We start from the raw sequence: 25,199 nt of genomic DNA on the forward strand, positions 1-25,199 counted from the left end.
GCTGCCTGTCTCTCCTCACTGGTTAATTCCAGCTTTTCCCATGATGATCATGGTCATACAGGGATATTTGTATTCATCTCTCATCTCCAGAAGCATGGCCTGGCTGTGCCTGCCTTTGGTAAATGTCTCATTAGGGTGTCAGAGCTGGCTTCCTGAGGAGCATCTCTGTAATAAATGCTATCTCCCCGTGGCACCTCCTGAAGGCTGGGCTCTTGTTCCTGCTGAAGTCAGGACTAGGCTCCAGGAACTGCACTCACCATGGCCTGTTGCTGAGCTTGGTTCTCAGTGGGCTCACGGGGAGAGGGAACGGGGAGACATTTAGAGGACTGAGGGCTGGACTCAGCTCTCATTTGCATGTGCTCCCTGCCACTGGAGATGGTGAATGGGCCCCAAATTGCCTGCCCAGGGCTCTCCTGCATGCAGCAGAGCTTAATGGTAGCTGCCCAGCTTTCTGGAGGGTAAACTGGAGTCCCCAGGACAGAAGAGGGCATCTACATAGAAATGATGTGCCTGGGGGTGGCCATCCCAAAAGAAGGGACCATCCAAGGTGGAGTCACCCAAAGGCAAAGCGCTATTTTTAAGTATCCCCAGGCAAACAAGGGCTCTGCCATGCAAGGGGAGGCCATGGGGACCGAGCAAGATCCGAAAAAAGGAGCCTGGAGGGTCATTCATGTCTCCTTCAGTCAAAGCCCAAGGACATTTCAATGTGTACACTGGAAAACATCCTGATCCACGAGAAATGCTCTGAGCTCCTTCCACAGCTTTAGACCCCTGGCAAGGAGCTCAGTGGCAGTGCTCAGTGCAGCTGGACCTGACCAGCACAGCCAGTGTGGAGTCACTCCATGGTCCCACAGCCCACTTGCTCTGCAGAGCATCACTGCCAGCTTGGGGCCCTGTGAGGAGCACAGGGAGGGGGCCAGGAGCACCAGGCCAGATCGCGGTCCTTGCTGTCTTGGTGCTCCACCAGGCCTGGGAAGCAGCTGGTGAAAGACTGGTGTCCACTGCTTGCCAACTCTTAGTGCCATAGTCCCTCCTAAAGGGTGGAATGGAGGGGAAGGCTGGGACCCTGTGTCAGGGCTTGCACTGGAAGACATTGTGACCCAGAGCCACATAATTTTGCTGCTGTTGTTCAGGCCCTGTGCCCGGCACACATCCTTGAGATAACCTTCCCCACCCCGTGTGTCAGCCCGTACCCCAAAAGCTACCCCAAGACAAAGCTCCTCAGCCAGTGTCCAGCTGTGACCACAGGAAGGACAAGAGCTCTCCTGGGTCCTCTGCAGGGCTCAGCATACAGAGGAGAACTTGGGAAACTGTAGACCATCCCCATGCCCACGGAGGCCCTCAAGAAGAGTCCCTCAGGCCAAATATCCAGCCTGGCTTGTGCATGACCAGACAGCAGAACCTGCCCCAGCAACCTCATTCCAGACCCCATCTCCTCGTACCAGCCCCAGCCCCCAGCCAGGCAGGGCTCTCCACCTTGTCACTGCAATGGTTCCAGAGACCCAAGAGACTCCTGGGGGGGAGATGTTTGGTGGGCAGAGGCAACCCAGTGCTCCGAGCAGCTCCTCTGCAGCCAGAGCAGATCTCCATGGTCAGAACAGGACTCACCACTGCTCATGGGCTCGGGGGTCTCTTGGATGCTGCACCCACTGGCACTGCCTGCTGGCAGCTCCCAGACTGAGGGCTGAGCTTTGGTGCCCTGCAACGCAGCTCTTGCTGGGCTTTGTGCCACTGGTCGCAGCGCTCTGAGCCTGGTTATTCGGTCAGTTCTCAGTCCACCCCACTTTCCTCTTATCTAACCTATACTTCATCAGCACGTCCAGGAAGATGCTAGAGGAGACAGGCTGACAGCTCCCAAGATCCTCCTTCTTGCCCTTCTTGGAGACAGGAGTGACATTGGCTTCCTTCCAGTCCTCAGGTACCTTTAAAAGAGAATGGAGAGTGGCCTTGCAGTGACATTGGCCAGCTCCCTCAGCACTCGTGAGTACATCTCCTCAGTTCCCATAGGCTCAGGTATGTTCTGTTTGTTTAGAAGTTACCTAACCTGAGACTCTTGCACCAAGGCTAAGTCTTCACTGATCCACATTTCCCCCTGGTCTCAGGGCCCTGGGATGCCTGAGGGCTGGTTCTAGCAGTAAAGACTGAGGTGAGGAAGTCATTGACTGTCTGGGGCTTTTCGATATCCTGGACCATCTACCATGTACATTTTCCTTCGTCTTCCTTTTGCTCTTTATGTAGGTGTAGAAACTGTCTTTGTTGCCCTTCAGGTTGCTAGCCAGATTCAGCTCGAGTTGGGCTTTGGCTTTCTTAACCATGCTTGGGAATATATTATCATGTCCTCCAGAATCCTTGTGCTTCAATTCTAAGACCAGGAGAACCAGGGTGTGAGAACATGAGGCTTCTTCCAGTGGCCTGAAAAAGGGCTCATCTCCTTCTTCCTGATCAAGCTGTCAACAACAGACACCCATTGAAAGGTCACCCATGTTGGTCTGCCTGCTAATCCTGACCCACCAGCTCTCAACAGGCTCATCATCTATCCCAAGGCAGAGCTCCAGGCTTTCCCACTGCAATTTCATTTAACTATGCTCTCCTCTTTTTAATTAGCTGTCATGTCCTTTCATTCCTATTGCTGTGATCTTGCTAGAGGCACCACAAGCCAGGTGAGCCATCTGCATGCACACATTAACCTCTGACACAGTGGAGCTTCACTCCAAGTAGACCTCAAGAAACTCTGGGCTTTGACCAACAGAAACCTCAAGAAGTTTTCCAAAGAAAAGAGATCTTCTCCTTACGATCTTCTGATATTCTGAATCAGGGGGCAGAACCAAACTGTTGTACTTGTTTTGGCTAGGATGGTTTTAATTCCCATCCTAATAGCCTGTATAGTGCCATGGTTTGGATTTGTGACCAAAAGAGTGCTGATAACACAGCGATGTTTTTGTTACTGCTGAACGGTGCTTGCACAGCATCAAGGCCTTTTCTGCTTCTCATGCTGCTCCACCAGCAAGTAGGCTGAGGGTGCACAAGAAGTTGGGAGGGGACATGGCTGACCCCAACTGACCAAAGGGATATTCCATACCATAGGAGTTCATGAGTGAGTGAGCGGCTGTGTGGCACTTAGGTGTCTACCAGGGTTAAACCACAACACCCGTCCATCAAGGTGGGCTCAGACATGACTGGTTGAGGAGCAACCTCAAGGAGAAAGGTTTGGGCATTACAAGGAATGCCATAGCAGGCAGTGGTGCTACACAGGAATATAGCCATGAGCACATTGGGCTGCACTGGGAGGAGTGTGGCCACCTAGGCAAGGGGAGGTATTGTCCATCTTGACTCAACACTGGTGTGGCCACATCTGGAGTAGTGTGCCCCAGTGTGGGGCTCCCCATTCTGGAGGAATGGGGAGGACGTCTTACATGGCCAGAGAAAGTCTGCCACGATAGGGTTAGGGGTCATGCGAGGAGAGGCTGAAAGACCTGGGCTTCTTTAGCCTGGTGAAGTGGAGGCTGAGGGAAGAATAGTGGTAGCTCAGGACAGCTTGAAAATTGCTTTCAGAGATGATGGCACTTGTTTTGGTAGTGGAAAAGAGCATGAGAAAGGAAAACCACCAGAAGCTGCAGCTTTGGAGGTCCAGAGTGCACCTCAGGATAGAGAAATGTCATCCTGAAGGTAGTGCTGTGGTGCAAACCATCACCCAGAGGGAGTCTGGATCAGCCCATGGCTTTGTGTTTCAAGGAACAGCTGGTGAGGATGGAGAGACAGCAGCACAGGTAGGGACATATTGGGGTGAGACCAAGGTGGGGAAGCATGTTGGGTGTCTGCAGCCTGCAGGGAAACAGGCAGAGGCATGGGACAGTGTAGGAAGGCGTGTGGTGCAGATGGCCAAGGGCGCTGGCAAGGCTGAAAGGCCCTGACAGAACCGAGGTCTTTGTCCCCTTGGCTATGGCTGATGTCCCTGCCACAAAGGCCTAAGAGGAGACACATCGTCCTCATGGTAATGGCGTCTCATTGCCTCCTTGCACCCACCCCAGGGAGCCTGGGAGGTGTCATACTGTTGTCCTTCACTTGGCATTGCACTCCCCACATCCCAGGGAAGAGCCCTGAGTCACGCATAAGGGACTGGATCTCCCTTCCCAGGGGCTGGGGGTCAGGGCATGGCCATCCTCCTTCATCCAACAAGCCAAGGGTTTTCTCAGCATCAGCATTGCCTGCACTTTGCCTTTGTCTGCCTGTCATCATGGCCTCCAATTACCTACTCTAACGAGTCCCTTGGGAGGCTTTGTCAGTAATGGCCCTCAGTGGGGCCCATTAATGCTTCAAGGTACTTTGGGCTTTGCTTCTGACTTTGACTTCTTGAGAGGTTTCTTCAGTCTCCTCATGGTATGTGAGGTTCATGGACTCAGCACCAAACACGCCATGGGGCTCATTAAAATACAGAAAGCCCTAATGAGCCTTGTCTCTTCCCGTAACATTCTTCAAGTCCTCAAGACTTGTACAACTAATTGGAGAGTCTTCAGTTAGGTACTTAATGATGAAGATTTTAAAGAAGATTTCATAAAGGAGAAATTTTTTTTTAAAGGGTATTTTCTATCCTGTTTCAGTTTATAGAAGAATTGATAGCAACATTCTAGAATGGATATTGATCCAGAGGGTCTCATGAAAAAATCTGGACAGGCAGGAGAAGCAGTCCCTTGAGGTCTGACATTGTAAGGACAACCTTGCTCCTCACCTCCCCAACCTCTCCAGTTCCCTCATCGGCCACCTGGGACTTGCATCACTTTTCCTCACATCAGACTTCTCCACTGAGGGCTGCAGCTGGATGACACAGCTCCTTTGCACCAGCTCCCGCCTGCTTTCCTTAGAGAACTGGCTGCACACAGGCACAGAAAGCTTTCTCTTCATTACCAAGAAACAAAAATTAAACATGATACAGTTTAATAAACATTAAAACTGTCTCCTCAGCTGTATGCCAAGTCTAAGCAGCATCTAACGTGGCCCACCTTTCACAAGGGATTTCCATACAGAACAGTTTGAGACAGAGACATAAGAAAGGATACATATAAACACTGTTAAGGTGTTGACTAAAGAGTTAATTAGACTTCTGAAAGATGGGGCTAGTTTCTAACTCCCTGAAGCTCAGAGCAGAAACTAGACAGTTGAGAGGCATCTGAAGTACCAAAGAGCAAGTGGAGGAGGAAAACTGAGAGCAATGGGAAGGGCATACGTCCACATAGTCTACTGAAAAGATGTCCTTAGGCATGGCCATTGAAAACAGGAGAGGTGGAATACACCTGAATATCGAGGGAGATGAAATAGTAGACAGAGTAGTGGTAATACAAGCACAGGGGAAGATCAGTAGTTCTTCTCCTGCCATTACCACACTCCCAGGAAATTCCCATTCTGTCATGGTGGGAAAACATTGCCATTTCGTAAAAGTACTCAAATGATTCAGTTGGTGAAAACGTGCTTGTATCTTTTTTTTAATGTAAAAAAATAAAAATTTTTCACCTTTCCAGGCAGCCATGAGTTGTCGGACCATAAACAGGCAGTGCCACTTTTAGGGGCCCCAGTGTACCTGAGGTGCTGGCCTGGCATTGGCGTCTATCAGAGAGGACCTGTGGCAGAGAAGAGCACCTTGCAAGCTGCAGGTGGAGGCTGGGCAGGGCTTCCCAGGGCATCTCCACTGGCACCAGGTGTCTGTGTCCCTGTACCTGAAGGCATACATCCATTCCCAGTTCTGGACAACACTTTCCTTTTCAAAAAAAGGAAATCCCCCTTAAGACTGAAAACAAGCTGAAAAGGGTGTTGACATGTTTCTTTGCTTTGGCTCTTTCTCTTCAGTTCTCCTTACTTTCATTTCCATTGACATTAACTGACAACTGACAGGCATTACAAGAAGATCATTCTGTGTCTTGCACAGAGTCCATGCCCCCAAAACCTTCCCTGCCCAGGACTCCTCAGTCATTGCCCAGAGCAAGTCACACTGAGGTGAAGACCTCTCTTCACTGCTTGAGATGTTGTATTTTGGATGGTCACTTCCAGCACAGGAGGATTCATGCCCCATAAACATCTGCTCTGCTCCGGTTAGAAACAGGGCCCAACATCATCATAGGATCATAAGAGAACTGCAGTTGGAAGGGACCTCAGGAAGTCTGCAGTGCAACCTGTCAGAACCAGGGTCAGATCAAGTTGTTCAAGGCTTGATTCAGTCTGAGTTGTAAAACCCCCAAGGACAGAGACTGCACAGCCTCTCTGGGTGACCTGTTCCAGCACTTGCTGAGCTCATGGGGAAAAAAGCTTTCCTTATGTCCTGGCTGAACCTCTCCTCCTTCACCTTCCTCCCATTGCCTTTTGTCCTCCCACCATGCCCCACAGTGAAGGGCCTGGCTCTGTATTCTCCATGACCTCCTCATAGGAACTGGCAGGCTGGGGTGAGGCCCCCCCAGCCTTCCCTTGTCCGGGCTGGACAAGCCCAGTTCCCTCAGCCTCTCCTCACAGGCAAAGTGCTCCAGTCCCTGGCTGTCCTGAGGGCCCTTTGCTAAACCCACTCCAGCTTGCCAATATCTTTCCTGAATTGGGGATGTGAAATCTGGGTGGAACATTCCAGAGAATCCCTTCCCTCGACATCCTTGCCATGCTCCTGGTCATACAGCCCAGGACCCTGCTGGCCTCCCTTGCTCCCAGGGCACACGGCTGCCTCCTGTCCAGCTCCCTGCCCACCAAGGCCTTTCCCACAGGGCTGCTCCCAGCCAGGCAGCTCCCAGCCTGTGCCATCACCACGGTGAGTCCCCTGCAGGGGCAGAAACTGCCATTTGCCCTTGCTGCATTTCCTGAGGTTCCTGCCAACACGTGCTCTCCTCCTTCTTGAACCCCTTCATTGAGCACAGAGGCCTGGGAGACCTTTTCAGTAAAGACTCAGGCACAGAAGGCATTGAGTGCCTCAGCCCCAGCATCAGTGTCTGCTGTTATTAAATCACCCTCCTCAGTCAGCAGCAGCCCTGCATTTTCCTTGTTCAGCCTTGGTCTCTAACACAGCGATTAAAGCTCTTCTTTTCACTCTTGACTCTTCTTGCAGGCATCAACTCCAGGTGAGCTTTGCCTTTTCCAAACTCATACCTGCACAGGAAAGGCAATGTACATAAATTCCTTGTCTGTACCTGTCCTTGCTGTCATCCCCTGGCAGCTGCTCCGTGGCCCCTGTCTGTGCCCTGTCCTGGGACGTCCCAGCCCCACAGCCCCACACATGGTCTCACACCCCACTGTGCAGGCACAGCACAGGACAGGGTGCATTCAGGGTGGGGAACGGTGCCTCTGACATGATGCCCACAGCAGTCCTTGGGGCTTTGTCTCCCCATGGCCTTCCTCTTAGGCAGCCTCTCTGTGCTCCTGGAGAGGCCATGTCAGCTGTGGGGCTTCACAGACAGCCATGCTCCAGGGCCTGCCAGGGTCTGGGCCAGGAGAGAGACCAGGCAGGGCTGGCCATTCCCCTGATACAGGCACTGAGCCCAGCAGGAGGATGGAGATGACCTCGCAGCAAAACTCACCCATATACCTGGGCTGAGCAGCCAGTGCTGGAAATGGCTGGTGAGAGAGGCTCGGGGGTGACGACTGCCCTGGGTCACCTTCCTGGTCTGTCTATGCCACCAAGGGAACAGACCAGACCCCTCTCGCTGTGCTTTCATGTCTTGGCTCCCTTCCACGAGCCCAGACTCTATACCACAAACCCAATGGTGTGTGTCCTCAATCTGCATGGGCACACAGCTCAGCTAACTTTTGCATTTTCTGGGCACTTTCCAGCCCAGACCAGCCCCTCCTCAGATCTCCCCATCTCCCCTGCCCTCTCCCCAGCACAGCACAGCACAGCACAGCAGCCCAGTCTGGGCTGGCCCCATGGCAGTGCCCACCGCAGGGTGCTACAGAGCTCTGAGGACCCACAACACAGCCCCAGCCCCTCTGAAGGGCACAGCAGCTCTTGTGGGCAGAGGAGGGTCAGCCTCCCCCTCCACCCCAGGGCTGGGGCACGAGGAGACAGAGGACAGTGTCTCCCTGTGTCCCCTGCTCCTGTCCCCAAGAGATCCTTGTTGCCAGCTCCTGGCATCCCCTCTTTGACAGTCCCTCTCCCCAGCACAAAGCTCCTGTCCCGGGACTCCTCTGGCTGCTCCTGCTGCCCCAGTGACAGAGCAGCCTGTCCCAAGCTGCTGCGTGCAGAAATAAGTTTCTCCGTGTCATTAATTTCCCCCTGGAACTAGAGAGTTGTGCCTTTGCTCTTCTGCAGGGATCATCCATGCCTCTAGAGAGCCTTTCCCCAGGGGACTGTGTCTGTGCTGGCCTGATCGGATGCTTCTGCCCCCTTCCCATGCTCCCTGCAAGGCCCCAAGCTGGTGGTGCTGCTCTGCAGAGCCAGCAGGCTGTGGTGCATGAGAGCCACGGGGAGACAGTCCCAAGAAGATCCCTGCTAATCATCACCATTTCCAGGGGCACTGGCACCCACAAGTGAACGCTCAGTCCAGTTCTCCTTCCCTAATTCATGACCCCGTGCCCTCCTCCCCTCAGCCCATGCAGAACCCAAGGACAGCAGTATGGCCTTACAGTGGCAATTTCTTCAGTCCATTCCTGATCTCGGGTCCAGAAGAAGAGCCCAACCTCCAGACATTGGCACTGAGGAAATCCCCTTTTATTACAGAGATGTGACATGGGAGGCCAGCTGTGCCATCGTGCCAGACACATCTGCAAAGACCTCTGGGTCAGACAGACTGGGTTCATGCCTCTGGAGAAGCAGAAGGGATGCAGATGTTCCTGGGCAAATATGATTATCACAGATAAAATACTCAAAGCAGATGAGGTTCCCCAGATATGCTGGAAATCGCTTGTGAAGAGACACAGGCAGCTTATTGCTGCTGAAAGACTATGGATTGAATGAGCTTCTTCAGTGCATCTTTAAGCTCCTGGTTCCTCATGCTGTAGATGAAGGGGTTCACTGCTGGAGGAACCACTGAGTACAGAACAGCCACCACCAGATCCAGGGATGGGGAAGAGATGGAGGGGGGCTTCAGGTAGGCAAACATGCCAGTGCTGACATATAGAGAGACCACGGCCAGGTGAGGGAGGCACGTGGACAAGGCTTTGTGCCGTCCCTGCTCAGAGGGGATCCTCAGCACAGCCCTGAAGATCTGTACATAGGACACCACGATAAAAACAAAACACCCAAAAGCTAAACAACAACTAACCACGGGAAGCCCGACTTCCCTGAGGTAGGAGTGTGAGCAGGAGAGCTTGAGGACCTGGGGCATTTCACAGAAGAACTGGTCCACAGCATTTCCCTTGCAGAGGGGTATGGAAAATGTATTGGCCGTGTGAAGGAGAGAATTGAGAAAAGCACCGCCCCAGGCAGCTGCTACCATGTTGACACAGGCTCTGCTGCCCAGGAGCGTCCCGTAGTGCAGGGGTTTGCAGATGGCAATGTAGCGGTCGTAGGCCATGACAGTGAGAAGACAACACTCTTCTACTATCAGGAAGGTAAACAGAAAGAGCTGGACAGCACATCCCAAGTAGGAGATGGCCCTGGTGTCCCACAGGGAATTGGCCATGGATTTGGGGAAAGTGGTAGAGATGGACCCAAGGTCAATGAGGGAGAGGTTGAGGAGGAAGAAGTACATGGGGGTGTGGAGGCGGTGGTCGCAGGCTACGGCAGTGATGATGAGGCCATTGCCCAGGAGGGCAGCCAGGTAGATGCCCAGGAAGAGCCAGAAGTGCAAGAGCTGCAGCTCCCGCGTGTCTGCAAATGCCAGGAGGAGGAACTGGGTGATGGAACTGCTGTTGGACATCTGCTGCCTCTGGGTGTGGGGTTCTGTCCTTAGAGGAAGAGTCAATGAAGAGTTAGGAGAGACTTCTCTGAGGAAAATCAAAGTCTTTCTCCTACACCCTCACCCTGATACACCCTTCCCCCACACACAATTCCTTGTCTCTGAGACCTTCCTTCAGTTCTCTGCCTGGAGCTCTGGTGGTGCTGGTGAGTGTGCCCTGAGGAGAAGGGCCCCTGCCCGCTGGCTGCTGAGGAGTCAGCCCTGCTCTGCAGCAGGGAGTTCAGGGGAACAGTGTGGGCAGGGGCCAGACCTGGTGTTCACCTTTGTCAGATGAAACTGCTCCTAATGCAAAAGGCCTGTCAGCATCTGCACTCCCAGTGCTAAGGAACCAGGATGGCAGAAGGCACTTTGAGAGATTTGGCGTATTTTCAAGCTCCCTCCATCTCAGCTGGGGAGGGTTGTTCAATGTCAGAACCCCTCAGCATTTCTGCTGCACTCAGGGAGACCCAGCGAGTACTGCGAGGCAAGAGGATTGTTTGTGGCTTCATGTAGAGTGAGGGGAGCTGGTCTGTCCCTCCGTCTTGTTCCGAGCTGCCTTGGGCTTGCACCTTCATGAGATGGAGGGCAATCACACTCTTACCTTACCCTGAAAAACAACCAGACGCTACTCAGAGCAGAGGCACCCACCACAGACGACGAAATCTCTCACCCTTTCTCAAGATCTCAGCACCCCACTTCTAGCCAGGGACACACATGGCTCATTTCAACAACCCAGCAGCATTTTCTCGGTTGTAGTATCTCTGCACTTCTCCATGAGGCTTTCAGATAAAACAGAGGTGCTCTGCACAGGTTTGCATCCTGGAGGGCAGCTCACAGCTTGGAAGGACACCCCAGGGAGATAGCCAATAGTCCTATGTGGGCATCTCAGTAACAGAAAACTTAATTGTTTCACAGCGCCACAGGCTGCATTGCCGAAGGCCCACAGGAGAGAGGAATGCTGGGACACCTTTTTCCACGGACACATCCCTGCATGAAGGGACCCACAAGATCAGTGTGGGACTCTGCACCTAAAACTCCCATCCCCAGCGAGTCTGACATCAAGAACAAGAGAAACTTAAAAGAGAGAAGTGGAGAAACAAGGCAAAGTCCAGTGAGGGTCTGTCTAAGAGAGGCCAGGGGAGAGGCAGCCGGGCACTCAGGGCAGCGTTACCTGTACCCAGCTGTGCACAACACCTCCCAGACAGTGATAATGCCGGACAGTTGCCCTCAGCCCGATTGCTGGTCAGTGGGAAATGGGCCCGTGGCAGGAGGGATGGATGCCCTTCGCCTCTTCTGCTGGTCTGCTGGACAGAGAGGTGACTCCCAGCCTAGACCCCATGGCCGTGAGGGCTGAGGGCTGTTCTGGGTGGGAGAGGAGAGATGAAGGGGGTTGCTCGGGGAAGGCATCTGCACTGCAGGGCTGGCCGGGAGGTGCCCGTATCTCCCCTGCCACAGGGTTTCCATAAGCAGTTCCCTCCCTTCCTGCCCATCTCTGCTGCCTGGAGCTGTCTCAGCTGGGAGCTGTTTCTCTGGCCCCATGTCTCTTCCCTGCCAGTGCTCACAGAGCCCAGCCCAGCCCCTGTGTGCCCGGCTCTGCCCTGCAGCCACGCTGTGTGTGCAGGGGCTACAGAAGAGGTCATACAAACCCTGATGAACCTGGAAAGGTGCTGCTGGTGCTGTCTGTAGGCTGGCAGGGGATGAAGGCACTTGCTGAGGCTCCTAGTAAACCTCAGGCTGACAGTGTAGAAGCCTCATCCCCTTCTCTAAGCTGCACGGCTGTGTTTCCATCCAACCCAGCTGAGCCAGAGAAAAGTGGAAGCACAGAGTCAGGAAAGCACAGACTCAAGCAGGAAACCCCTGCCATGACCGTACTCATGAAAAGAACCCTCAGAAATGCTCTGGGCATGATCTGGAGCTGTGAGCAGCCCTGACCCACGCAGCAGAAGGATCCTGCCCTGACGGGGGTCGCTCCTTCCACCCACAGCTTCTCCCCACAGCGCTGTGGGGAGCTCCCCGGGCAGGCTGAGTGCTGACCCTGGCAGGCGGCTGAATCCCTGCCCCAGCACGTAGCACCCTGGGGTGCAGGGACCCTGATCTGAAGGACAGCCCTGGACAACCCTGGCTGCACACCTGGCTTCACACCCCTGCGGTCCTTCCTGGAAGAAGGCAGCCATCATGTCTTGTGCCTCTGATAGCAGGGAATCCACATGAGGATGTCCTCCTCCTCCACAGCAGAGAAGTTGTGATAGCTCTCCTGAAAGATCCCAGAGGCTGTGGGATGTGCCAGCTTTTGGAGATCTCTCCAGGAACTGCACCTGCATTGCCCTGCAGCCACAGACTTACCGTGTCGAGGGCTGTGAAGGTTATTCTCCAAGTGAGCTCTCCTCTGTCCTCCCACTCCCAACTGCTTTAACCTCTCTCTCACTTCCCTCACCTCCCCTCTGCACCTGCAGGCAGTGCCCTCAGCCCTGCTGCCCTTTGCAGAGGAGCTGCTCCTGGGCAGAGCTGTCTCTCTGCAGCGCTGCCCGCTTGCCATGAGCTCCCTCCATCCCAGGAGCCCAGCCCAGCTCAGCAGCAGAGGACCAGCCCAAGGCAGCACTTTCTCTGCTTCCCCCTCCCCTCCACTCCCGGCTCCCTCGAGGTGTCCCGGGGTCTCCAGGGCTGACAGCTCCTGAAAGGCAGCAGGGCCACTCCTGGGGAACACAGCTGGAAGCAGACTGAAGTCATCACTGACTGTCCCTCTCTAAACACCAGACAGGCTGATTCCTTCAGCGGGAATTGCTCTACCAGGGTGTGCGGATCTGCAGGAGGTGTCAATGTTCCCCTCTGGAAACCCCTATTCCTGTCCCATTGTCAGGCAGGGCACGTAGGCAGCGACAGGCAGGGGATCCTTTTCACCTGTGCAGGGCAGGGATTGAGCCAAGTCCAGGTAGGCATCTCCGCTCTCATCAGTATTCCTGGAGGCCGGAGGGGGATTGGGCTTCTCCAGTACACCCCACAGACCCACAGGAGGTGGGATTCCTCTTGCCTCAGCTCAGCTGCACAAAATCCGTGTGAGCTCCTTTTCTAAGCTGCCATGTCAACATTGGAGACAGAGGCCAGGAGTGAGCTTGTCCAATGCAAACACCTGGTGGCATTTGAGGTGCCAGAGGTGGTTCAGGACATGTGCAGGAGACTGCAAGCTCTAATGGAGCAATTCTGAGAGACAGGGCAGCGTCTGGGCACCTTGTCTTGGAGGCTGGTGGGGAATCCCTTTGGCCAACTGAAATGATAGAAGATGATCTCACTTAGGACAACCAAACCTGTACCTGCTGAGGATGTTTAGGGCAGCCGATAGAGGTATTCACCCGACCAAATGATGTGAGGTGCCACAGGGGAGCTCAGTCTGCCTGTCTCTTCTCCATCAGTTGTATTTCCTGCATCTCCACGAAGTGGAACCGAAGGTTTATCATGGACATCCCTACATTGCCTACCCTGTTCCAGGGCAGCTGCTCAACCTAACGGCCAAATGCAGGCTTGTAGGGCTCCTTCAGATGCCAAAGCTGCCCAGCACAACTGGAGGGTACAGCTGGCTGGGCAGTGCAGGACCTCCAGGACAGCTATCCCCATTCAGGGCTGGTCCATAACAGACACCCCAGGGCATCTCAGGTACATTTGGTGTTTGGGGGCAAGAGACTGAATGCCACCACTGCAGTGAGACAAGGTCTGTCCCATGTCTGTCCAGTAGCCGCAGGCAGTGCATCAATACGAGGCACATCACAGCAGGGTCTCCACTCGTGTGCCAACGTTTACAAATGCTGCTGATTCTTCTTACCCCCATCCTTTATTCACCCCCTTGATGATGCAATCCAGGAACAGGTGAATGATTTTCACAGTGTACCCGGACAACAGCATGGCCATAGCAAAGGACGTTTTCAGCAGCAACTTGTCCTTCCTGGAGACCAGCTTCACCTCTACCACAGCTTCTACTGGCTGCAGAGACACTGCAGACAGCAAAGTCCTCTCCTGCCAGGATTGTACAGTCCAAACATGTTTCTCTCTGTGGCACTGGGGAGCACAGGGTGTGCGCTCTTTATGGGCACATCATTTCATCCTTACATTGCCATCTGCCATCCACTCCAGCATGCCTCTGCTCTGAAGGAAAGGCTTTGCTTGCAGAGGATCTTGGGCACAAGATCTGTGATAACACTCAGGCTGGCCGTGGTGGCACCAAGCTGAGGTGCTGCAGCCCACATGCGCACCAATGGCCTCAGCCTGGAGCACAGACAGGAGGGGCTGGAGCCCCGTGTGCTGTCACAGAGCTGTGACATTGATATAAGACCTGCTGAGGTGTGGTGGGACAGGTCAGAAACCCTGAGGTGCTGCAATGGATGGATACAGGCTCTTCCAGAAAAGGCAGGTGGGGAAGATCAGGAGGGGGAGGTCCTCAGTGTGAGGGAGCTGCCTGGGTGTATGGAGGTCCTCTATGGGATGGGCAGCAGATTGGGTGAGTTCTTGTGGGGGAGGGTCACAGGAGAGACCAGGGAGGGAGACATGCTGGTAGGAAATAAGTACCTGGAGTCAGGTGAGGAAGAGGACAGAGTCTTATTGAAGCAATTTGAGGAAGGCCAGTTCAATGACCCCACACCACCCTTGGGGACTTTAATCGCCCTGACCTCATGGGAAGGGGAAACTGCAGGGTGCAAACAGTCCCAGAGGTTTCTGCAAGTTCCTGGGGCCAGCTTCTGAGCTATGCTGTGGGCACACTGCTGTCCAGCCACAGCCATGGGCACAGCCAGGCCTGGCCATGGACCTTGCTGACTCTGACTCACGGGCTGGCTTCCCAGCTTGATCCTTTCTGGGTGCACAATGGCACAACACCCTGTCCCTCCAAGTGCCAGACTCCGGCCGATACACAAAGGCCCAGCACAGCCCTGTCACTGCAGTGCTTGTACAGCCGGGCCCTGGAGGTGCTCACCATGCCAGGGCCAAAGGTGAGCAGCTGGAGGGGGGTAACTTGAACTCTTTCAAACCATCAAGTTTTGTGGCAAAATTAACTTGAATTAGACCTGTGTAATTCAGCCCTATGCAGACTGAAAAAGTGGTAATGACCTCCTTTCTCCTTTCTTCCCATCACTTGGTCAGATTTCAGAGGAGAACAAATTAAACGTGGTGATGTTTTGGGTGCCAATGAGTGAAAGCGGGAGGTGAGGCAACATGTGCAAAACGATCTGAAAGTTTGGCTAGTTCTAAGCTGTTCTCTTCAGGTCCTATCTCTGAAGCCTTAAATCTGCAGCAGAGAAGCTCTCTTTCAGCAATTCAGTTGAGATTCCCCAAGTTCGAGGCTTTGCTGTGGTTCTCTTGACACACAAAAGCACTGCCTGGCTCAGGAGCTATGCCAGGGCATGGAAAGAAGAATCATGCTTCTCTGCACCTGCTGTGGGTTAACCCCGGTGGGCAGCTCAGCCCCACTGTCATGGTCTAATGCCAGTAGGCAGCTAAGCCCCACACAGCCGCTCGCTCACTCCCCCACAGTGGGATGGGGAGAGAACTGGTAGAGTGAAAGTGAGAAAACTCGTGGGTTGGGATAAAGAGAGGTTAATAGGTAAAGCAAAAGCTGTGTGTGCAAGCCAAGCAAAGTAAGGAATTCCTTCACTACCTCCCACTGGCAGGCAGGGGTTGAGCCATTTCCAGGAAAGCAGGGCTCCATCACACGTAATGGTTACTTGGGAAGACAAATGTCGTAACCTCGAAAATACCTCCTCCCCCCACTTTCTCCTTCTTTCTCCAGTTTTTGTTGCTGAGCATGATTTCATATGGTATGGGATATCCCTTTGGTCTGTTGGGGTCAGCTGTCTTGGCTGTGTCCCTCCCCAACTTTTTGCCCACTCCCAGCCTACTCGCTGGCAGGGCAGAGTGAGAAATAGTAAGGGCTTTACACTGTGTAAGCACTGCTCAGCAATCGCTAAGACATCATCGTGTTATCAAGGCTGTTTTCATCACAAATCCAAAACATAGTACCATACGAGCTGCTATGGTTAAATTAACTCTACCCCAACCAAAACCAGTACAGGACCAAAAGGTGAGGTGTTCCCCATGGTGTCTTCAGGGAGCTGGTCAAAGGCCTTGTCTCTGAGTCTGTGACAGTGGCTTAGATGCCTGGCTCCTGTTCAGAGTCTTCTCGTGAATACCATCATTTATGGAGCGAGCTGGTCTGACTCAGAGCTGGCCTTGCTTTGAGCTGCACAAGGGACTAGAGATCTCTTGAGCTGCTTTCCTCTCTGCATTTTCCCAGGAGCCTATGGCAGAGATACCCTCACCTTCAGCTGAATCCCTTCTTCTAGGGTATACTGCAAGACACGGGTTGCTGGAAGGGTGGGTGGGAAATAGACTGCTGGGGGTCTCCAGCCGCACCTCCTGCCCAAAGGGTAACTACCACCAACCCCGTGGTCAGGTCGGTGGCACTTTTTAGAGCTGAGACCTGAAAACCTCCCAGGATGGGGATCACAGAGACACTCTGCGGTTCCTGCTGCAGTGCAGCACCACACTCCTAGTTATTTTACTTTTCCTGTTGCCCAGCATGAAGTTCCCGAGAGGCAGTTTGGGTCTGCTGCCTGTGCCATGCCATTTCTCACAACAGAAGAGAGCTTTTCCATCATCTCTCCAGGTAGGTGTAGGATGCTATTGGCATCCCCTTCAGCAGGCTAAAGAGGCTCCGTTCCCTCACCGTCTCCACACAGCTCATGTTAATTAGACCCCTAACACCATCCTTGTTGCCCTTGTCTGGATCCTCTCCAGCTTCTGCCCATTCCTCCAGAACTGGGAGATCACTGGCTTGTATGGCATCCATTGTCATGCCCAGGCCCTTTCTCTCAGGACCACTCCTCACCCAGTCAGGTTGCAGCCCACACTGCTGCGCAGGGTTATTCTGTCCCTGGTGCAGAGCTGGTCCCTTCTACTTGTTGGTCTTTGGGAGGGTTTGGGTTTTTTTGCCAAATCCCCAAGTGCATCTGGGTCCCTCTGGCCTGGAGCCCTGTTGTGCCACCATTTATGGTATGCTTTCAGATGGCTCATCGTCATTTGTGCTTCTACCAGGATAACAGCGTGAGGAACTGCAGGACACTACAGGTAAAGAAAAAGCAGTACTCGTTTATTGCAATTGCTTCCCAAGGTAGAAAGCATCACAAAACCCACATCAGAATCAACAAAGGAGGGCACAAAACCAGAAGAGGATAGCCAATGGGGAAAGGGTTAACAGAGGAGGCTATTCTTTTTGGAGAGTATGAGGACAGTAAAAAAGATAAACTTGAGAGCAGGGTAAGAGGGAACAAGGACATGAAAGGTGAAACAAAGGATGGGATCGGGGCTTTCTGGGGGTATCTGTGAAGCAAACTTTGACCGGATGGAAAGGACTTCCACAGTCAGGAGACCCTGAGTGCATTCCTTAACATTGACAGCATGGAGGAGAAGGAAAAACAGCATCATTCAGGCTCGAAGGGAATTTGGGTGGTGTCTAGACTAACTTCCTGCTCCAAGCAGGGTCATACCAGGTTACTGAGGGGTTTTATCCATTTGGGTGTTGAAAACTTGCAGGGATGGAACCAGAGCACACCCTAGGAAACAACTTCCAGTCCTCATGTTGGAAAAGTTTCTCCCTATAGCTAACCTGACTCTCTCTTGTCTCAGCCCATTGCCTCTTGTCCTCCTGTCTTGCACCCCAATGACAAGCCTGAGTGGAACATCACTGCATCACCCATAGGCAATGATTCTCTTGCATTGTGTGGGGTCAAAACCTGGGAAAGTATTCTGCATGTGGTCTAACAAGTGCTGAGCAGAGGCGGAAATTTACTTCCCCTGCCTGGGCTCCTTTTCATACAGCCCAGGAGGCTCTTGGCCTTCCTTGTGGATAGCTCCTCTTCAGCCTAATATAACCCAAGGACCACCAGAGCATTAAACACAGAGCTGCAAGCCAGCCAAGCAGCCCCTAGCCTATGTCACTGCAGGGGCTTAGTCCGCTCCAGGGCAGGCTTTCAGGTTTGTCCTTGCTGGATATCATGAGGTTCCTGTTGGCCCATCCCTCCAGCCTGCCTATATCCTTTGGGATGGCAGCCCTGCCCGCCAGCCTATCAGCGACTCCCCTCCGTTTGGTGTCATTTGCAAACTCCATGAGAAAGCATTCCTTCACCTCCTCCAGATCAGTAAAATCATGAGAAAGAGGGCAGGTTGCAGGATAGACCCCTGCAGGACTCTGCAGTGAGAGGTCTTCAGAGTGTCGCCCATTTACCATATCCCTCTGAGCCCGAACATGCAATCAGTTTTTAATCCATCTACTTCTCCACCCAGACAGACCATAATATCATAACATGGATAAAAGAATACAGTGGGGCATAGTGTTAAAAACCTTGCTTAAGGCCAGGTAAATGACATCCACTGCTCTCCCCTCACCCAGAAATACAATCCTTTCATCTCAGAAAGCAGTGCAGATGGTCAGGCATGACCTTCCTGAGTAAATCCAGTCACCTTCTCTTTCAGAAACCCAGAAATGGGATCCAAGAGGACACGCTCTGGGACACACTCCTCAAGCAAAAGGAGGGTGAACAGCCTTTAGTTCCCCAGCTCATCCTTGGGGCCTTCTTGAAAGATGCATGCAATGTTTGCTTTTTGCAAGTCCTCAGGGAGTTGCCCTGATGACCTGTCCAAAGTGACGCAGAGCAGTGTCACTGTGACTTTCTGCCTACTCTCTCAGCACCCTTGGATGGAGTCCCTCCGGTCCCATGGACTGGTAAGGGTTGAGTTCGCTCCAGTGACCCCTGACTTGATCCCCACCCACTGCTGCTTGTTCTCCATGGGTTCTGCCTCAAGGCACAAAGGCCTGGGAGACCTTGCTGATGAAGACTGAGCCAAAGGCAGCATATTGTATCTCAGACCCGCTCCTGTGAAATTCTGCAGTGGCCCCACATAGTCTTCCTTTCTTCTTTAACTTCAGTAGTAACAGCTCACCTTGGTTCCATTGAATTCCCTTATGAGAGTCAACTGAATATCCATATGGAGCACTGCTGTCAGAAGGTTGTCCTTAAAGACCAGCTGTGCTGAGTTCTGACGCCTATCAGTACTCCTGCTCATGAGATCCCTCCTGAAGGTCCCCAGAACAGGCCAAAGTCTGCCCCTCTGAGATCCCAAGAGCCCATATATGCAAAGGCTTTTCTTCCTGGCAGAGACATGTTTGGAGTATATGGTAGATGGCAATGTAAATGATGATATGAGATGCAGACGTAGATGATGAGGCAGATGTCAGGAGGTGCCCACAGAGTGAGCAAAGCCTGCTCTCACCAATGCCAGAGATAAGCAGGGTTGGGCTGTGCAGCCCTGACATGAGGCCATGAGACATGATAGTCAGTGCAGATCCAGGAAATACAGCTGATGGAGAAGAGAAAGAGAAAGACTTAGCCCTCCCTACGGCACATGCCTCAATTTGGTCAGATGAATACCTCTATAGGTAGAGGTACATGGAAGAAACATGGGGACAGAGAAACAGCTCCCGTCGGGGACAGCTCCCGGCAGCAGAGACAGAGACTTGGGCAGGGAGTAAGCAGGAGCTGCTACCAGAAACGCCATGGGAAGGGGGATTTGGACACATCCCCACCAGCCCCTGCAGTGCAGACACCTTCCCTGGAGCAAACCCCCTGGTATCCTCTCCCACCCAGCAGACCCTGTTCCCCCAAGGCCATGGGATCCAGGGCATGAGTCACATCCTCAGCAGCTGGACCTCCAGTCTAGGAGAAGTGCATGTGTCCTACAATTAACACACAATAAACCAGACAAAAGCGGCTGTCCTACAGTGTCACTGTTGGGGAGGTGGAGAGCACAGCAGGATAAGCAGAAGGCTCCACAGCATTCCCTTCTGCCTTTCGCTTCTTGCCTCATTTTTTTTGGAGTACTGCAGTTTTCTTCCCTGTTTCCCCACCTTACCGTGGTGCTTTTGCTCTCTGGGCTTTGGGTGAGGGTGTGGGTCAGCTTCTGTTCTGACAGCAACTCTGAGGGTCCTGCCCTGGAGATGTCTTCATGGGAGCTAGGTTCCCAAGCTGTGAAGAAACATGTCATTCAGATGGTAGGGTTGAGAAATTATCATCTGAAACATTCCTCATTCAGCTCAGGGAGGGGATTGCTATCAGAAATGGTGTGGGTTTTTCCTCTAAGAAACCTCCCCAAACTTGACATTGTGTTTTCCTTGTTGGACAGGTCTCCATGCCCAAAGAGAACAAATGCCCAACAGCAGCTGCATCACCCAGTTCCTCCTCCTAGCATTTGCAGACATACGGGAGCTGCAGCTTTTGCACTTCTGGCTCTTCCTGGGCATCTACCTGGCTGCCCTCCTGGGCAACGGCCTCATCATCACTGCTGTAGCCTGCGACCACCACCTCCACACCCCCATGTACTTCTTCCTCCTCAACCTCTCCCTCATTGACCTTGGCTCCATCTCCACCACTGTCCCCAAATCCATGGCCAATTCCCTGTGGGACACCAGGGACATTTCCTATGCAGGATGTGCTGCCCAGGTCTTTCTGTTTGTGTTCTTGATCACAGCAGAGTTTTCCCTTCTCACCGTCATGGCCTATGACCGCTACGTTGCCATCTGCAAACCCCTGCACTACGGGACCCTCCTGGGCAGCAGAGCTTGTGTCCACATGGCAGCAGCTGCCTGGGGCAGTGGGTTTCTCAGTGCTGTGCTGCACACGGCCAATACATTTTCCATACCCCTCTGCCAAGGCAATGCCCTGGACCAGTTCTTCTGTGAAATCCCCCAGATCCTCAAGCTCTCCTGCTCACGTTCCTACCTCAGGGAAGCCGGAGTCCTTATGGTTAGTGCCTGTTTAGCTTTCGGGTGTTTTGTGTTCATTGTGCTGTCCTATGTGCAGATCTTCAGGGCTGTGCTGAGGATCCCGTCTGTGCAGGGACGGCACAAAGCCTTTTCCACGTGCCTCCCTCACCTGGCTGTGGTCTCCCTGTTTATCAGCACTGGCACATTTGCCTACCTGAAGCCCCCCTCCATCTCCTCCTCATTCCTGGATCGGGTAGTGGCAGTTCTGTACTCGTTGGTGCCTCCAGCATTGAACCCCCTCATCTACAGCATGAGGAACCAGGACCTCAAGGATGTAGTGTGGAAACTGATGACCGGATGTTTTTAAGCAGCAATAAGCTGTCCATCTTCTGCATATCCCTCACAATGTAACTCACTATAGGACCAGCCTGTCTTTGGTAGTTGGTTTTGGGTTTTTTGGTTTGTTTTTTAGCTTTTCTAAGTTGTAATAATGTTGTCCACAAAGAGATGTCATTATACATACCATTCCTAATTCAGTATCTATCTATCTGTCTTGTGTGACCCAGAGACTGCATAATGAGGAGCGGGGCTCTCTGTGTTTTAAAACTAAATACAGGACCCTGCAGTGACTTGTTTGTCTGAGATCCTTTCTCCGAGACCTTCTCTGCAGCTGCAGGGGCAGCGTCTGTGTGCAGAGGTGGAGGGGAAAAGAGTCCCAGCACAGCAACGCTGCCAGGGTGCACCAGCACTTGGTCTTTCCCGAGCTGCTCTCTTTCCATCTCCACGCTCTCCTTCTGAGCCCTTGTGTTGGTGTAAGGCCTGAGAGCACTGGCAGGTTGATCGTAGTCCTGCTGTGTGGCAGCCCTTTGCCAGCAGGCAGGGACAAGTGATGGGCACTTCTGTGGCAGAGCTGACGTTCATAACAGCATTTCCGTCATGAAAGGGGTTCTCCGAAGAGCAGTCCCTGAAGGCTTATGTCTGCTTCTAGTGTTTTTCTCAAGAACATGCCCAGGAAAAGGCACCAGAGAGAAAACACCAGTGAACAGCTAAAGTGTGTGAGTGTGCATGGTGGGGACACATGGCAGTGTCCTCGCACAGCCAGGCTTCCCAGGAAAGACATGAAGGACCAGCAGAGCAGGGTCTGGTCTGTGCCCATGTTCCCTAGGCACCCCGGGGAAGCTGCCCCAGAGCAATCGTCACTGAACAGCCAGTATCAACCACCATTTCCAGCACTGGCCTCTCACCTCAGCTTGGAGAGGTTGTTTGTCCCTCCACGGAGGGACACCAAATGACTAGGTCAGAAGTCCATGTTTGCATTGCGTGTATGAGACATAAGCATGCACAGCAACCTGTGTGAGAATAAATGCCATCAGCTATTCCTCGGGGAGTGTGGTGGGTTGAACTTGGCTGGATGCCAGGTGCCCATCAAGCCGCTCTATCACTCCCCCTCCTCAACTGGACAGGGGGGTAAAAATACGACAGAATGCTTGTGGGTTGAGATAAGGACAGGGAGATCACTCAGCAATTACCGTCACAGGCAAAACAGACTCGACTTGGGGAAATTCATTTCATTTATTACCAATCAAATCAGAGTAGAATAATGAGAAATAAGAACAAATCTTAAAACACCTTCCCCCCACACATCCCTTCTTCCCGGGCTCAACTTCACTCCCAATTTCTCTACCTCCTTCCCCCGAGTAGTGCAGGGGAACAGGGACTGGGGGTTGCGGTCAGTTCATTAGTTCATTGTCTCTGCCACTCCTTCCTCCTTGCACTCTTCCCCTGCTCCAACGTGGGGTCCCTCCCATGGGAGACAGTCCTCTACAAACTTCTGCAATGTGGGTCCTTCCCATGGGCTGCAGTTCTTCATGAACTGCTCCAGCATGGGTCCTTTTCACAGGGTGCAGTCCTTCAGGAACAGACTGCTCCAGCGTGGGTCCCCCGCGGGGTCACAAGACCTGCGAGCAAACCAGCTCCAGCATGGGCTCCTCTCTCCACAGGGCCACAAGTCCTTCCAGGAGCCTGCTCCAGCGCAGGCTCTCCACAGGGTCACAGCCTCCTTCAGGTGCATCCACCTACTCCAGCGTGGGGTCCTCCATGGGCTGCAGGTGGATATCTGCTCCACCGTTAACCTCCATGGGCTGCAGGGGGACAGTCTGCCTCACCATGGTCTTCACCACAGGCTGCAGGGGATTCTCTGCTCCAGCGCCTGGAGCACCTCCTCCCCTCCTTCTTCACTGACCATTGTTTCTGCAGAGTTGTTTCTCTCACATATTCTTACTCCTGTCTTCCAACTGCTATTGTGCAGCAGATTTTTCCCTTTCCTAAATATGTTATCATGGAGGCACTACCACCATTGCTGATTGGTTCAGCCGTGCCCAGCAGCAAGTCCGTCTTGGAGCAGGCTGGTATTGGCTCTATCAGTCAGACATAGGGAAGCTTCTAGCAGCTTCTCACAGAAGCCACCCCTGTAGCCACTGCTTCCAAAACCTTGCCACGCAAACCCAATACAAAGGGAGAGCAGAAGCACCCAGAGCTGTATGAGCAGGAGCACTGCCAGGAAATAGAAGGAAGGGATTATCCAGGTTACTGCATCCCAATTTCAGATCTCAATACAGGAAAGATATTGGCAATCTGTAGCAGGTTTAGCAAAGGGCCCCCAAGATTGTCAGCACTTTGTCTGTGAGGAGAGGTTGAGGGAGCTGGGCTTGTCCTGCCTCGAGAAAGGAAGATCTTGAGGGGAACATGCAGAAGCATTACACTGTTCCCAGGAAGTCTGAGTCAGGCTCATGCTCATGGTACAAGATACAAGGACAAGAGGCAATGGGCTGAAATGAGAGACAGGCTAGATATAGGGAGAACGTTTTGCAACAGGAAGATAGCAAAATGCTGGAAGCTGTTTCCCAGGGAGTGTGCACCAGCTCTGTCCCAGAAAGTGACCAAGACATGTTCGGATAAAGCCCTGAGTAATCTGCTATGACCCTTCTTTGAGCAGGAGGTTGGTCACAACACCTCCCAAGGTGCCTTGCAGCCTGAATGATGCTGTCTTTCCTTCCCCTTCATGTTTTCAAAGTAGGGAATCCTCTCAGATTCTCCCCAACCACTGAAGTCATTCACATCAGGTGCAGGGCTGTTTCACAGGTGCCCCCAAACAACCCTGACCACAGCCTTTGCTTCCTTTTTCCTTTCCATTTTCCTTCTCCCCCAATGCCCCAAGTTCTTCTCTTCTACTATCCTAGTACCCTCCAAAAAGAACAGCCTACCCTGTTAATCCTTTCCCCAGTGGTCATGTATTTCTTGTTTGTACAATCTTTTGGTATTTCTGAGATGGTTACTGTGGTATTTTCCACCTTGGGTAGCAACTCTATTAAGCACATCATTCTCATTACCTGTAGTGTCCTGCAAGTCCCCATATTCTTGTTATCTTGTGCGAGACACTGGCCCACAAACCTTCAGTGCTGACGTGCTGGAGTTTCAGTCCAGAGGGACCTTGACACACTTGTGGATTGGGCCAACAGGAACCTCCTGCAGTTTTACAAGGAGAAGGGGGCAAGGTCTGCACTGGGGGCAGAATAACCTCGTGCATCAGGACCGCCTGGGACCCAACTGGCTGAGGAATGCCCTGGGGAGAGGGGCGTGGGAGTTGTGATGGATGCCATGTGAGCCAGTGGGTTTCCCACTTTGAAAGGAGGCTGCAGAAACTGGAGAAGGTCCAGAGGAAGTCCGTCATGATGGGCTTAGGGGCCTAAAGCACATGAGCTGTGTGGAGAAGGGGAGGGAACTGGGCCTCTTTAGTCTGCTGAAGGGGAGGCACAGGGCAGGCTAAAAACAGGTGACTCCTTCCTGGAGAGATTATGATGGAGTCACACTGTTCTGCAGTGGCAGAGGGTCTGGCAGAGGCAACAGCCACAAAATGCCTCCTGGGAGTTTCACACTGGGCCTTAGGAAAAACTGAGTGGGTGGGTGGTACTGCAGTGCAGCAGGACACCCAGGGCCATCTTTGGAATTTTTCAGGTTTCAGCTTCACAAAGTCACAGCCCCACTGACCCTGGAGTTGGTGATACCCCACTCTTTAGTGGGAGGCTGGATCAGAGACCCCCAGCAGTCTCTTTCCCAGCAAACCTTCTGTGAGCCTGTGCCTTGCCGTGTGCCCCAGGAGAAGGGATTCAGCTGGAAGTGAGGGACTCTACAGCAGAGGTTCATGGGACAACTCAGAGTGGCATTGTCCTGTGCTCAGGAGGTCTCAGTCCCACCTTTGGTTCCAAGCAGGGCCAGGTCTGAAGTCTGAGCAGGTTGCTCAATAAATGCCAGCATCCCTGTAAACAGTCTGCACCCAAGAGCCATGCATCAAAACCACCATTACAGAAATGGAGACGAGGCAGTTGCCCAGCTCCTTGAACCCAGGAATCAGTATGCCATGCCACCTGGGATTCCTGGAAACACCTCAGCTTTTGCTCCAGAGAAAGTGTGATTCCTCTTTACGTGTCCTGGCCAGTCTTCTGACCCATGTGGTGCTTTAGGCTCTGAAGAGAATCAAAACCCACTTTATGACTAGGTCAGGT

General features: G+C 52.9%; 2 protein-coding genes across 2 annotated transcripts; one reads left to right on the top strand and one right to left on the bottom strand.

The window, feature by feature from the left end:
* Positions 1–8,885: 8,885 nt before the first annotated feature.
* Positions 8,886–9,821, bottom strand: LOC140645843 (olfactory receptor 14J1-like). The gene has a single exon (XM_072849307.1). The coding sequence runs from the start codon at positions 9,819–9,821 to the stop codon at positions 8,886–8,888; it is 936 nt and encodes a 311-aa protein (XP_072705408.1).
* Positions 9,822–20,011: 10,190 nt separating this feature from the next.
* On the top strand, positions 20,012–21,004 carry LOC140645842 (olfactory receptor 14A16-like). The gene has a single exon (XM_072849306.1). The coding sequence runs from the start codon at positions 20,081–20,083 to the stop codon at positions 21,002–21,004; it is 924 nt and encodes a 307-aa protein (XP_072705407.1). The 5' UTR covers positions 20,012–20,080.
* Positions 21,005–25,199: the final 4,195 nt, after the last annotated feature.

This window comes from Ciconia boyciana, unplaced genomic scaffold (assembly GCF_034638445.1).
Source record: "Ciconia boyciana unplaced genomic scaffold, ASM3463844v1 HiC_scaffold_39, whole genome shotgun sequence".
Taxonomy (NCBI): Eukaryota; Metazoa; Chordata; class Aves; order Ciconiiformes; family Ciconiidae; genus Ciconia; species Ciconia boyciana.